We start from the raw sequence: 15,224 nt of genomic DNA, 5'->3' as shown, positions 1-15,224 counted from the left end.
TATGTATAATTCAAGCGATAAATGTTATGGCTATATTTAATATAGCCCGCATTGTACGCTAAACAAATAACACGTTTTAACGTATGTATATTAATAGAAAAAAGTATAGCATATTTGTATACACGTTTTCAAATCTCACATGAATAAAACCAATAGTATTATATATTTAATTTATTTTTATAGCTATCTTTGATAAAATTCCAATCCAATAACATTATCTTCAGTTTTTTTTCACCCTCTCATGTTCTGATGTGAAAAACCCTCACCCTTGCTTGTTGAACCCAAGAGGCTTGCAGGTTGCAGCGAACACACGCAGCACGGAAAGGGGAAAAAAAAACCAAACCCTCTCGTCCTCCCCTTCCCCGCCCACCCCGGCCTCGCCGCCCCCTTCCCGTCGTTCACCGGCGGCGAATTCAAGCTGACGAGCTCGCCACCGGGGTACGCGTCACTCTCCCTCCCAAAACCTCCCCAAGCTTCAATCTCTCGCCTCCAAATTCCTGATTTTCTCGCCTTTTTTAGGGGGGGATTTAGGATTGGTTCGATCTTGGCCGGCCAAGAAGTACAAGTTTCTTCGGGGGATTAGCTTGTTCGCGAGGGGGAGGAGTTCGGTGGTGGAGCCTTCGCCTTCGTGATGGCGGACACCAAGGCGGAGGCAAAGGCGGAAACTATCGGCGGCGGCGGCGGCGGCTCTGGCTCGTTCAGCGAGCAGGCGTTTGTTGAGAAGCTTAACAAGCTCAACAACACGGCGACTAGGATCCAGAGTATCCTTTCTTCCGGTTGTTTATTTCTTGTGCGCTTGCAAATTTGGTAGCGCTCGTACCTTATCTGTCTCGTGGTTTTGATTGATTTACTGTTCCAGATGAATAGAACCCTAAATTGCAATGTGGATTAGTACAACTGACCTAGGATATCTCCTTGCCGTTCCATATATTGGTTCTTGCGCTGTTTGTTTGGTTAGTATTCACCTTCTTATGTTCCTAACTGTGCTTATTACTGTTAGACAGCATCTCGTGGTTTATGTATTGATGCATATGGATATAACTTAGTGTGGCAATTGTTTCTGTAGCTTCCGGATCATTCTTTTGGGCATATTTTGATATACTGTTTTGAGTTATAGCTGTATAAGTGTATATAGATGTGCATGGCTACAAGATTTGGATTTCTTATCAGCATTATGGTGTATCAGCAATGAAAATTTGTATAATAATTTCTGTTTGATGCATTCTTACTGTATACATGCTTTCCATTCTTTTTTGTTTCTTGGGAAAATATGTTTTTCACCATCCTTTGAGGATGATTATCTTTACAAAAATGACAAGTAATGGCATGAACTGTTAGGTATTATGTGAATAGTACCCCCTCTGTCCTAAAAAAAAGACCAATCCTACCTACGAACCTGGACACCTGTGTGTCCAGGTTCGTAGCTTGGAATTCGTTTTTTTTGATGGAGTAGTATCTTTCTGTTTGATATGTAATGATCTTTTGTTTATTGAGAAATACAATGTTTTTCAATGCCTATTGAGGATGACTGTGTCTAGAAACCGAAAAATGATGATAAGGAACATTCAGGCTTTGTGTTACATTTTACTAATATTTTCTAGGTGGTCTACTTAGTACTTATACAGGTTTCTTGTACATTAGAATGGAATATTTTACCTGTTCAATTTGCAAATTAATGAGCATAACTGATCATATTGCCACATACTTTGGTTCCTTTTGGTTGGTGCTATTAGCGTAGTGGTATGCTAGTGCTATTAGGATAGTACTTACTTTGGTTGCTTATATTATCTGTCTGGTAGTTTTGATTGATTTACTGTTCAAGTTGAATAGAACCCTAAATTGCAATGTGGATTAGTACAACTGACACAGCTTATCTCCTTGGCGTTCCATATATTGGCTCTTGCACTGTTTGTTTGGTTAATATTCACCTTCACCTGTTCCTAGCTGTGCTTATTGCTGCTAGAGTTAGACTGCATCTAATGTTTTACTTATCAATACTTATTGATGTGTACGATGATACAAATATAACTTAGTGTGGCCATTTTTTCTCTAGCTTCTGGATCATTCTTTTGGGCATATTTTCCTATATTATTTTCAATTATAGCTGTATATATAAATTAACCTCGCTAAAATATTTGTAGTTCTTATCAGCATTACGGTGTATTGGGCTATTGGCAATCAAATTTATATTACAATTTTGGCTTGATGTGTTCTTACTATCAATACATGCTTTCCTTTTGTTTTTGTTTCTTGGGAAAATAAGTTTTCACTGTCTTTTGAGGATGATTATCTTTTGAAAAATGACAAATAATGGCACGATTTGTTAAGCTGTTGTGTTACAATTAGTAATATCTTCTATTCTTCTGTTTGATGTGTAATAATTTTTTGTTTGTTGTGAAAAATTATGTTTTTCTATGTCTTTTGAGGATGATTATATTTTGAAATTGACTAATACTCCCTCCATTTCATATTATAAGTCATTTGACTTTTTTTCTTAGTCAAACTTCTTTAAATTTGACCAAGTTTATAAAAAAATATACTAACATTTTTAATACAAAACAACAAATTATGAAAATATACTCAATATACTCAATGTTAAATTTAATTAAACTAGTTAGGTGTTTTCAATGTTGCTCATTTTTACTATAAATTTGGTCAAATATAAAGAAGTTTAACTAAGAAAAAAGTCAAACGACTTATAATATGAAACAGAGGGAGTAATGATAAGGAGCGTTAGGTTTGTATCACATTGTAGTAGTGTTCTCTTGTGGATTTGAATATAGCTGTTTTCCTGTTCAATTTACAAACTAATGGGTAGAATCAATCATATATCACATACTTTGTTTCCTTTTGGTTGCTGCTATCAGGGTACTGATATGCTAGTTCTACTTTTTTTGGTCTCTTGATGGCTTCTTGTACAATCTTTGTGGAACTGCTTTTTACGATGGTATCCATTAATCTATGTTCGAAATACAATGTGGTAATATTTGGTTGCACTAATGTTGTACTCCATCCGTCCCAAAATATAACAATTTCTAGCCTTCAGAATTTGTCCCAAAATACAACAACTTCTTTTTTTTTTTTGACGTGGAACAGCAGGAGGGGCTCCTACTGCGCTATATTAAATAATTAATAAGAAAAGATTTACAAAAGGAAGAGAGGGAGAAAATACAAAATTACAAAGGAATGATTAAATATAACAACTTCTTCACTAACATTCTCTTTCCAACCAATCACAATCATCCATTCAATTTTCCCACCTAGTTCCACTTCTCATCCAATCACAATCTTCCTCCATTTAATTCTACCTACTTTCTTAATAACCGTGTCCAACCCTAAAATTTCTTATATTCTTGAACGGAGGTAGTACTGGCAAATGAATAAACAACCTTTTCGATTCTTTTATGACCATTTATCTTCATTTCTAAATCAGTTAAGCAGTTAGGTCAGGGCTTATCATATACTGTCATCAATTAAACAAATAACAGATTCCCTATGGTTGTAAAAAAAACAAGTCGCAAATTGCAAATTTTTGGCATTTGAAGAAGGATATATATAGCATTTATCCATTTGCATCCATAAATTCACGCTACAAAGGGGGTGGGGGATTATGTGATGGTTGTGTCATGTCCGTTTGCTTACATATTAGCAACTCGAATCCCTATGTAATATCTTCTGAACGAGTCTTACCACTTGCTTTCCTGTGTTTGATGTCAATGCCGTAAAAATCATTTACACAGTCATGATACCAAATTCCCACAGCATATTTTTAACAATAGCATCTAGATTACAATAGCATGCCTTTTTTATTCCTTAATTCTTAAGCAGCACTTTCAAATTGGTGCATTTTTCACCGAAAGAGAGCCAGAAAGGTTGTTGATACATGGGAGAAGCAGTATAACAGTGCAAATAAGGATAAGAAAGTATCATTCCTGTACCTGTCAAATGATATCCTGCAAAATAGTAAACGCAAGGGAGGGGAGTTTGTGAATGAATTTTGGAGGGTTCTTCCTGGATTATTGAAAGACTTTTATGTCAATGGGGGAGAAGATGGAAAGAAAGTAGTTGGAAGATTAGTAAGTTATTCTTAATTCCGTTACATTGGAAAAGTCTATTTACTTCATTTTCTCTATCACAAGGCCATAGCCCAAAAAGTAAAAAAAAAACTTTATTTTTAAAATTACAGATAGATATTTGGGATGAGCGGAAGGTCTTTGGAACCCGTATTGAAAGTCTGAAAAATGACATTCTTGGTGGTAGCACTCATACAATGGGTAACAATGTCAATAGCTCAAATCCAAGCCCTAACCCCTCTTCAGTTTCCAAAGCTGCGCGGAAAGATTCTGGTACAGTAACAAGAGTAAGTTGCCAGATCTTGACCTGCTAAAAAATATTTTCTTGTGCTAAGGATGGATGCAGTATATTGTCATGAATTTGATAGAGATATTTTTGTTGTTTTGTCTTTTGATGTAGAAACTTACTGTTGGCGGGATGCCAGAAAAGATTGTAACAGCATATCAGTCAGTGCTTGATCAACATTTTGATGAAGACACAGCTTTAAACAAATGCAATAATGCTGTTAGTGTTTTGGATAGGATGGATAAAGATGTAGATGATGCTTGTACTCAAGGTAAAGCATTTTTCTCACTTCAATAGGTCTGTTATGTTATGGATATGTACCGTCGAAAGATTGGCACTTAATGCATTCTGATACCTTGGCCTGTATTGCATCATGATTGTTCCAGCGCTATTTTACTTCTAGTTCCATCATGTACTTGACTTGAGAAAAAAGGAATTTACATAGTATTTCCGGTTTTTTGTTGATCTGCCATGTAAATTCTAGACTAAACAAACATCTCAAATACATAAATATGATCTAGCATGTTGACAAAGAAAATTGCTGTACATAATTTTATAATTATGTTAAAAAAACTATAATGATGTGATTGTAGCATGCATTGGCATATAAAGGGAAGAAAATCAATTTTCTGGCATTTGTTTTCATAGGTGGTGGTCTAGCATACATATCCTTATTCTGTGGAGCACATCCAGCAGCTTAATTATTTTACATTGTGATAGTTCCTTGAGTCCTTTATAGTGCACACTAGGCCTGTAGGCCATGATTATTGACAATTGCTGACTTCAAATTTGACTAAATATTTTAATGAGTTACAGAGTAAAAAATACTGTAGTGCAAAGTTTCCTATTAAAAATGCTCCTAGCTCTAATGATCTGAAAGAGTAAAATACATGGCGGGTCTTTAAACTAGAGCGTTGGTATTACTTAGGTCCGTAAACTTGAAAATTGCACATTTACGTCCATGATAACGAACCACAGTAGGTCTGAACCTCATTTGACTGGGGGCTGACTGCCGACGTGGCGCTCCACATAGGCAACAATTTTGCATCCGCCCCCCTTTTGCAGGACAGCGTGGTGGTAAAATTGTAGTTAGCCCCTTTCAGCCACAGTACCACCCCGAAACCCCCCAAAATCCCCAAATCCCTCCTCCCTCGCAGGAGCTAAATGCAATTTTACCGCCACTCCGTGCTGTGGATGAGGCTGGATGCAAAATTGTTGCCTACGTGGGGCGCCACATCGTCGGTCAGCCCTGGTCAAACAAGGTTTGGACCTGGTGTGCTTCATTAAACCAAGATCATGGACCTAAACGCGCAATTTTCAAGTTTACGGACCCAAGTGACACCACTGCTCAATTTTAAGGACCGACCATGCATTTCACTCTAATCGGAAACCTGTACCCTGACTTTCTGTATTTACAAAGTTGGAGACCAGATATGAAGAAATGATGCTTTGACACTATAATGCTTTCAGCCTTTCACTTCGATTCTTGATCAAAACATGCGCACCTTACTCCTTTTTTATTTCATAGGTATTCAGCAAGGATCATCGTTGATTTCTGACCTTCAAGGGCAGGAAACAGTCCTTAAGCAGTGCATTGAGCAACTTGAAAGTGTCAACATGGCTAGAATAACCCTAATCAATAAACTAAGAAAAGCCCTCGGCGAACAGGTCTTGAGCACCTTTTATATTTTCTTCCAAATGTTCTACCTTGACGGCATACTATTACAGTCATAAAGCTTTATGTTTTTTCTTTCTTTATAACAGGAAGCAAAGTCAGAGCTTCTTCGCAATCAGTTGCTTGTAAGGATTATTTTTTTATGCATATTACTTCATCTTTCACTGCAGAATCACATGTTAGATCATTCTATTTCTTATGCCATGTCTGTTATTACTCAATTATAATGGAAAGTTAGGGTCAAAATTATGCTGAGCATTTTCATGGATCCATATGCTTTTGTATTTGCTTTGAGCTAGACTCTATTCTTGATGCCTAGCCTAAGACCCCATGAGTCCATGGCATGTGAGCACAACCAGAGTTTTGCTTTGTCAACGACATTCATTCATGAATTTATATCACACATGTTCAGGATGAGTAGAGCTAGGAAATACAAAAGCAAAAATGAGAACACATAAGATGCACATTGTATGCTCTGACACGAAGAGAAGCCTCTAAACTGGATAGTTGCTGAATCTGCTGTACAATTCAGCTCTATGATGGAAGTAGTAGACTAACCATGGTCAGCTTGGGCAGCACAGATGATGTCTGGCTCATCTAGTATCCTGCTTCAAGCACAAACCTGCCTCTTAAAAGTTACCATGGCAACCCTGAGGCCTACTCTGGATAACAAGGCAACATGTCATTTCCTACTTGTTAGACTGCTTCTCAATTCCAACTTATGTTTGCTTATATATGACATTTCTCTCTTTATCTGTTTCAAGAGAATTAGGTCCAGCACATTGGGAGGTCTGACTATCTCTACAGCATAAGCTATACGGTTAAGGTGGCCCTTGCACGAGCTAATATAAAGATATGCCTGCAGTGATATACCCATGCGCATGCATTGTTATTAATTGTAACCTAGGTTCTATGTAGCTAACCTGCTAACTCCATGGTGCAAACATGTGTCATTGCATCTTAAGTTAGAAATTTCCAATCACATATTTCTGTTCCCTATGTAGTATCCATCTCCGCTGGCTTTTGTTAACATTGCTATCTACCATCTCAGTTAAAACCACAGCATCTTTCCTGCCACTGAAGGGGTGGTTTAGCAGCTACTCAAGAAATTATTTAGATTGATTTTTGGCTAACCCTGATTTAATTAACAGGTGGCTCGAGCAAAGGCTGAACATGCCATGCAACTAAAACAACGACTTGGTAGTGCCTTGAACAATGGTGCAGGATCTAGTTCTAGTCCACTGATGGTTACACTTCCACCAGGACAAACAGCTGCCATGATGCAGAATTCAGCAGCAATGCCGATATTTCCCCAGTTTCAACCACTGCATCCAGCAACCTCACTTCCTGCCACATCCAGTGCTGTTGGTGATGAGCCCAAAAAAACTGCAGCAGCTATGGCAGATAAGCTTGCATCTTTGTCAGCTCCTGAGAAGGTGCTCTCCTCCATTTTCTCTTCCCTTGCTGCTGAACAAGCAAGGAATAGTGGTTCGACTTCTGGAGATCTTTCTGCAGGACCTCCAGGCTTTGAGAGCAATAAGAAGCCTAGGCTTGACAACCCCATTCATGCTAGTGACATGAGTGCTCCCCCATTCTTTGGGCAACTGCCGCAGGTGCAACCACAGATTGGAGCAACAGCTGCTCTTGGAGGCACACAGCCACCAACCCAAGCAAACCAAGCAGCTGGTTCATTTCCACCACCTCCACCTCCATTACCACTTATGCCACAATTTGTTCAAAATACTGGAGGAATGTTTGGAATGGGACCTTTTGGGATGGTGAGTGGCTCTGCGCCACCTCCACCCCCATTGCCCAACATTATGTCAGCAGGTTTTCCAAGACTAAGTGTGCCTCCACCTCTGCCTCTGCCTACACAATCTCAGAACCAGAGCCAGCCCCAGCAGCAGCAGTCTCCACAGGCACCACAGCAATCGCCGACCTCGACTGGATTTTTTCAACCACCAGGTGCTGGGTTCTTCCCACCAGTGCAGGTTCAGCAATCTCCATCTGCCCAACGGCAATGATGATTCTACAACAATTGTTGGGCTATAAAGGAAGCACCTTGTGCTAACTTTGTATATTAAACAATAATCCCTGAGGATTGATCTGATAGTTGGCGAGTCCTGCATCGTGAAGCAGGATTAATGCTTATGAATTGGGAGGATTTGTAGGATAGGCTTGCGGCTTATGTGATGTACAACTGTTCCTTTTGGTCTGAGGAGTTTGTTCAACTCTTCTTGATTATGTGAAGTTAGTTAGACTTTACTTTTGTTTGCATAGCCAGATCTTATTGTTAGTCCTGAGGCAAACAAATGTCGGCATTACATTTGTTACTTAAAGAGGTGCCCAAGTGAAAGAACTTTTTTGGGCTCCTCAATGGTAGAACTTACCTGTGGCTCTGTTAGTTTGCTAGAGAAGCCATATATCCATAGATCCTTACTTGAAGTTGTGAACTGCAAATATTTGTCATATTCAAGTTTATTTGTTTACTTAATTTTTTATTCAAAATGATTGCTATGCAAGTTTGCTGTTTTCCTTTCCTTCATTCATTCTGAGGATGTGGCTGCGTTGTTAGCTCAGACTCAGAGTGGATAATTCAGGGGAGGTGAAGTCTGTACCCTGCATTGTGAATACAAGTACACCATGTCCTCTGTGGCAAGATTATTGTTTGTTCAGAAATCCTGAAAAAAAAAAATCTCCTAGCTTAACAAAGTAAAAGTAAGCCAGTTGGAACATATATTTGCTGGGTGCTTCAGGTATATGAACACACAACTTTGAGTCTTTGATATGGGCATCCTGAGCAATTGTGGATCAGGAATACAGAGTTACAGACTGCTGTTTCTGTTGATTCTTGTTCCAGTCTAGGCAGCATGGTCACAGGAAATAGCCCATTAGCCTGTGAAACAGATGGGGAGAAAAAGGAAGCCGAAAAGAGCCCACAAGTATCATTCACATACTGATTTGAACGACGGACAATAAATTGCTGTTAATTCTCCAATTGCTTCTTCTCGGTGAATTGAAGGATACAGCAGATTAACTGATTAAGCTAGCTTACCTAACGGCCAGAACGTGAGTCATCCAGCTGATTAAGCTACAAGCTACTAAGCTAGCAGTGTAGTGGAACTAATGATAAAACTAGCGACACGATCTTAATTGTACTAAAGAAAGCTGGGTTAAAACTATCTACAAGTTGATAAAACTCATCTGCAAAACTTTTGCTAACTAAAAATGTAGAGCAGAATCCAGAAAGAAGCAGAAGGTAGCCGGGCCGGATGCTTCTAATTGTGCCTGGGATTGAAGTTGGTCCCGGGGTTGTGCTTCATGCTGGCGTCGAACTCCACCTTGGGCTCGCCGTTCGCCTGATGAACGCCATTGACTCGGAAGGTGTTGGTAGCCATTGCCGCCGTCGGCGCCGCTGCCCTGGGCTGCTGTTGCTGCAGCAGCAATCTCCTGCTACTCCTAGCAGCAACAGCAGCTACTGCATTGTTGTTGCCGTCACGCAACAAGCCGGTGCTGGTCTTTGGTGATGCAGCAGCAGTTACAGCGAGGAGAATATGGAGCAAGAAGATGGCAGCGAACATGCGGTGCAAAGCCTTCTTCTTCATGGTGATGATGCTTTGTTGATCAACTGTGATGTGGTGGTAGTTGCAGTACTGTGTGCGTGTATGGCAGTTGGGCATCAAGGGGGAGCAATGCTGGCTTATATATATTGTTCTTGTAACTTGTGTTACACAGACTAGCTTGTTTGTAGTAGTAACATGCAGATGCAATGTGCAGGCACGCTGCATCCACTACTTGGGAACATGCAGAGAACATGCCACACATTTCCCTGTAAATTTTAGCTTCTGTGGAATATTTTGTTAAGAAGACAGGAGCCATGCATCAAGTGGGTCTGGAACATGCCACCCTGAGACCTCAGTTTTGTTTTGCAGACCTCAAATTGACAAGCTAATAATAGTGCTGTTTCTCTTTGACTGAAAAATCTCCTTTTCCTTGAGCGTCTCAGATGATCTAATCCATTAAAATGCTTCACATTAAGCATATGATCCATAATTCTTTCTAGGGATATATGCGTGAGTGCCGACCATGTGAGAGATGCTTCTATTTGACTAATAGCATCTCTTGCAGAGTTGCAGTCAGGCCGGCCGTATACAAACAACCAAATACAATACGTTCGGTCATGTGAGCAGATCGGACATTCATTTTTTTCAAGAGTACATTCAGGATGTATAAGAATCTCAATAATGATGCATGCTTCAGATTCAGATCGGCTAGCATAGCAGCTAACTTCGTCGTGGAGAGTACGGCCGATCGGCTACAAACATATCGTACACAGATAGCACTGTCCACAGTTTCAGAATCAAGTTTTTAGACCCGGGCAAGCCTAACAAAAACATCAGAAATTCAGAATTCCTTCCTTCCTTCCTTCCTCTTTGAATTTTGATTTTGGATAGTATATATTCAGCTCAATGCTTATTTCAGAATAAAATTATCCAATTCAGTATTGAATCTACATTTTGTCTGAAACATTCGAATTGTAGGTCTATATTTGCAAAACTGAAACAATGTTGAATACTATGTTAAGAATAATTCTTACTAATGGGATGCCCTAGTTAATCATTTTTTTCGCCGGGCTGGCGGAAGCCAGCCGAAGTTTATTAAGATAGGGGAAAAAAGTCACAAGAAACAAATTACAAAGGTGCAAGCTGCAGATTCAGGCTACAGAGGATGCTGCCTGCCAGACATTAAAGCACGTCTGTACTACAGAGCAGGGAGCTACCACCACCGGCTTAATGTTGCTCTCTCGCCATCAGGTTGCTTCCGGCTTGCAGTGGACACAGCAGCCCTGCTGCACCCCAAGTGGTCCACTCATCTTCCATCGCTGCACATAAGTGCGCCGCCAGAATGGCCTTGTTGTCGAAAATTCTAGCATTGCGTTCCTTCCATATAAGCCAGGTCACCAAGATAACTCCAGCATCAAAAGTCTTACGGTCTTGTTTAGAAATTGATTTCCGCGCGGAGCGCCACCAGGAGGAAAGATCAGCCGACGGTGTAGTGCAGGACAGACCAAGGTTAATCATACCAAGTGGAAATGCCATGATGCATCCAGTACTACATAAAAATGCCTGTCCACATGGAAGAGGCTGGCCATGGACCATCTGTCTCCTAAGTAAACATGTTTGACCATAAACTAATTGCCAAGTGAAGTGCTGAGCCTTTGCATTGCTCCCTCTTCAATCATTGCGAAGTTCATGGCCGCTTCTACTTGACTGTGATTGTAGATGGCAATATGGAATCACATGGATAATGCATTTCTTCATATTCCAAAAAAACATCAATGCATACCAAATACCTGAATCTGAAGACAGCTTGAGTACATGACTATTATTATTATGTCATTGCAGTTTTCATAGTTTCAAAGTTTCCCACAGGCAACTGTACCACAAACTTTGACAATGAGGTAGCAACTATTGTTAATGTTTTAAATATGTTCAAATACTATCTTTTTTGTTTTTTCGTTTTTTGACTAGCAAAGTTCAGCCACTACCAACTCCTCTCTTCAATCCACGTAAGTCCACAGATTTGATCAGCCATTTGTCAGGTTTAACTTCCAAGTTGGTTCTAGCCCCTGTCAATCATTCTAACATTCTTGGACTTCCATAGTAGATGGCATATGGAACATGGGACATTAGAAGAGTGGAAATCAACTTGTCTACATTTCTAATTGTGTCACATGCTCATTGTATGACTGCAAAAGGGCCTTCTGAAATGAATAGAACCATCTGCGGTCTCTGAACTTAAAATTGGAATGTTCTAAAGGTCAGCAAGGAGCTTTATGATTACCTACACAATTTGCACCATGGATACACATTTTGTGGCAAGAATCGTTTTTGAGACAAGCTGAAGACTGATAAGAACAATATATGTCATCAGAGTCTTGACAAGCTAGAAGAAAAAACGCTAGACATTCGGCAGGAGACGTACTGAATTTATATGCAGAAAAGCAACCGACAGTAAGTTCATACGGTCTCAGTCTCACAGATCATGCGCATGTGGTTAGAAATAGGCCAATCTTGTACAAGTGGAATACTGGAATATGATGAAACACCTATCATTTAGGAAGGTTCAGGGAATAAATATCAAACAAATATGTTTCTTTTACATGATTCCTGTAACTAATGCATACATGGTGTTTTCGTGTTCATGTCTAGAAACAAAGATACTTTAGTCTTGGAAAATATACAAATTTTGATGATATTCAGCCAGAGATAAGCTAATCCGCTGCGCCTCAAAACACAAAGGGGGTTCGGAGTTTTAGACTCCGAGCCCCCTTGGGTCTCTGGGCTACCGTCGGATAAGGCTTGTGTGGCCCAGATTGAGTGGATCCACTCCACAGCGTGAGGTGTCAGCGACTTGTTTGGGCCGTCGTGTTGCTTGCTGGACCTCAAGCCCAGCACGGACACATGTGTAGGCCCAACCTCACACTTCATTGCGTTTAGGTGTGATCAAGATTTGACTTCCTGTGATGGCATATGATCTGTATACTTTCCATTTGGTAATAACTATTTTTTAATAATAATTACTCCCTCCGTTTCAGGTTATAATACGTTTTGACTTTGGTCAAAGTCAAATTTGAAATAAGTTTGACTAAGTTTATAGACAAATATAGTAATATTTATAATACTAAACTTGAATATATTTTCATAATAATTTTTTCTTGGATTGAAAATGTTACTCCCTCCGTTTCTAAATATTTGACACCGTCAACTTTTTAGCACATGTTTGACCATTCGTTTTATTCAAAATTTTTGTGAAATATGTAAAACTATATGCATACATATAAGTATATTTAACAATGAATCAAATGATATGAAAAGAATTAATAATTACTTAAATTTTTTAAATAAGACGAACGGTTAAACATATTTAAAAAAGTCAATGGCGTCAAATATTTAGAAATAGAGAGAGTATTGTTTTTTTCTACAAACTTGGTCAAACTTAAAGCAATTTGACTTTAACTAAAGTCAAAACGTCCTAGAACCTGAAACGGAGGGAGTAATAAGTATTTGGCGTTTGGGAACATCATTTATCCAAACCTTTATCGGACAAACTTTCAAACTAAATATTTGAGTTCAGATCAATGATGGTTACCTGCCAATAACCGGTTATTTTTTTCCGAAACCACCGGCTACAATTACAAAAAAAGAAAATGCAGCTACAATATATTACTCCCTCCGTTTCACAATGTAAGTTATTCTAACATTTTTCATATTCATATTGATGTCTAGATTCATTAACATAAATATGAATGTAAGAAATGTTAGAATGACTTACATTGTGAAATGGAGGAAGTAGTAAAACAACTGTAAAAATTTAAATTTGATGTTTAAATTCGAATCTAGAATACTCCGGCCAGCCTAGAGAACTATTGGTGATCCACGAGCCTAGAAACACACGATTGATGGACTCAGCCTAAACATGAGATGCACTTTCACTTGGCCATTTGTGTTGCGTTAAAGCAGAAACATTTTTGTTGAATGTTCCCTTTATTCTGAACGAGAACAGCAATTTTTGATGAATATCCGAATGCGACTAAACAGTTTGCTGTTGCTCAAGTAAACATCTATTCATAATGATTTTCTTAGTTTCATTTCAAACATCAAAGGGGATGTAGCTCAAATGGTAGAGCGCTCGCTTTGCATGCGAGAGGCACGGGGTTCGATCCCCCGCATCTCCACTCTAAATTTGTCTATTTTAGTTCTCTTCTCCTTTTCTTTTGTCTAATTTAATTTTGTGCTCTTCTAAATTCTAGTCTAATTTAGCTATGTGTTCCTCTAATTTTCTTCTAAATTTTTGTCTATTTTATTTCTCTTTCTTTTTATTTTGTCTAATTTAATTTTGTGCTCTTCTAAATTCTTGTCTAATTTAGCTATGTGTTCCTCTTATTTTCTTCTAAGTTTTTGTCTATTTTAGTTCTCTTCTCCTTTTCTTTTGTCTAATTTAATTTTGTGCTCTTCTAAATTCTTTTCTAATTTAGCTATGTGTTCCTCTAATTTTCTTCTAAATTTTTGTCTAATTTAGTTCTCTTCTCTTTTTGTGTGCCATATGTTGCCTTTTTTGGTCTAGTTATTTAATTTTCTGCTCACCAAAATTTTCAGCGCCTTATTTTGTACGTGAATGTGACACGATGAATTATTTTGACTTTTTTTTGTTTAATTTAGTTTTTTGAGCTTGTAAATTTGTATAACATTTTTTATGGGATTCTCTTTAGTAGTAGTCCCTCCGTCCTAAAATAAGTGGAGTTTTACACTGTTTATGTCTCACGTTTGACCGTTCGTCTTATTTGAATTTTTTTTATGATTAACATTTTTATTGTTATTAGATGATAAAACATGAATAATACTTTATGTGTGACTAACTTATTTTAATTTTCTTATAAATTTTTTAAATAAGACGGATGGTCAAACGTTAGACACGGATTTTCACGGCTATACTTATTTTAGAACGGAGGTAGAAGCGTCTTTAGTGACAGTGACTGACAGCTTGGTCCCATCCCACATTTCAACGACATCGGCTAGAGCCATGGCTATAGGTAAACGGGGCCATCGTTTGGCCAAACGGCATATTGGTAAACGGAATATAATTCATGAATAAAAGTTTTATATATGTGTTTCTAGCGATCTAAAAGAAAAATCTGGAAAATAAACTATAATGAAAAAAAACCCTAAAATCAACTCCAAATTTAAAGCTGAAAATTTAAATTTTGACTTATAAGTATAAGAAAGTATGGTATTGTGTATTTCTACATGGTCATTCTGTTATCCACCATGAATTTGGTTTTCAATGCTTGTTTTAAGGGTAGTTTTAAAGAAGAGTAAATTTCCGAAAACTGTAACTTTAGTGATAAAAGTATCAGTTTGCTGCAACAATAACGTGAAAAATTATCACAAAACTACAACTTTTACGTTATACTCGTTCTGTCCCAAAATAAATCAACTTCTGGAATTCAAACTTTGTCACAAAATAAATCAACTTCTACCTTCTCATTCACACTTGGTTCACAAATCGAAAAAGTTTATTTCTTCAATACTCCTTACCTACCTAACCATCAATACTAATATGCTATTAATAAGGGGTATTTTGGTCATTTATCTATCTCTTTAGTTTTGCATTGGGAATCTAGGAATTA

The 15,224-nt window shown here is 38.2% G+C and overlaps 1 protein-coding gene and 1 non-coding gene across 2 annotated transcripts; both read left to right on the top strand.

Annotated features, from left to right (window-relative positions):
- The first annotated feature begins 283 nt into the window (after window positions 1-283).
- On the top strand, window positions 284-8,542 carry LOC4351389 (UPF0400 protein C337.03). The gene is made up of 8 exons (XM_015764491.2): window positions 284-438; window positions 520-761; window positions 3,829-4,076; window positions 4,187-4,360; window positions 4,474-4,630; window positions 5,888-6,027; window positions 6,124-6,159; window positions 7,186-8,542. The coding sequence occupies exons 2-8, from the start codon at window positions 632-634 to the stop codon at window positions 8,056-8,058; spliced, it is 1,758 nt and encodes a 585-aa protein (XP_015619977.1). The 5' UTR covers window positions 284-438; window positions 520-631; the 3' UTR covers window positions 8,059-8,542.
- Window positions 8,543-13,699: 5,157 nt separating this feature from the next.
- Window positions 13,700-13,772, top strand: TRNAA-UGC (transfer RNA alanine (anticodon UGC)). Its single transcript has one exon. It is a non-coding gene; the product is annotated as a tRNA-Ala (tRNA).
- The last annotated feature ends 1,452 nt before the right edge of the window (window positions 13,773-15,224 follow it).

The sequence above is a fragment of the Oryza sativa genome, chromosome 12, assembly GCF_034140825.1.
Source record: "Oryza sativa Japonica Group chromosome 12, ASM3414082v1".
Taxonomy (NCBI): Eukaryota; Viridiplantae; Streptophyta; class Magnoliopsida; order Poales; family Poaceae; genus Oryza; species Oryza sativa.
Note: the sequence above shows the minus strand (reverse complement) of the source record. Positions and strands in the feature narration are given on the sequence as shown.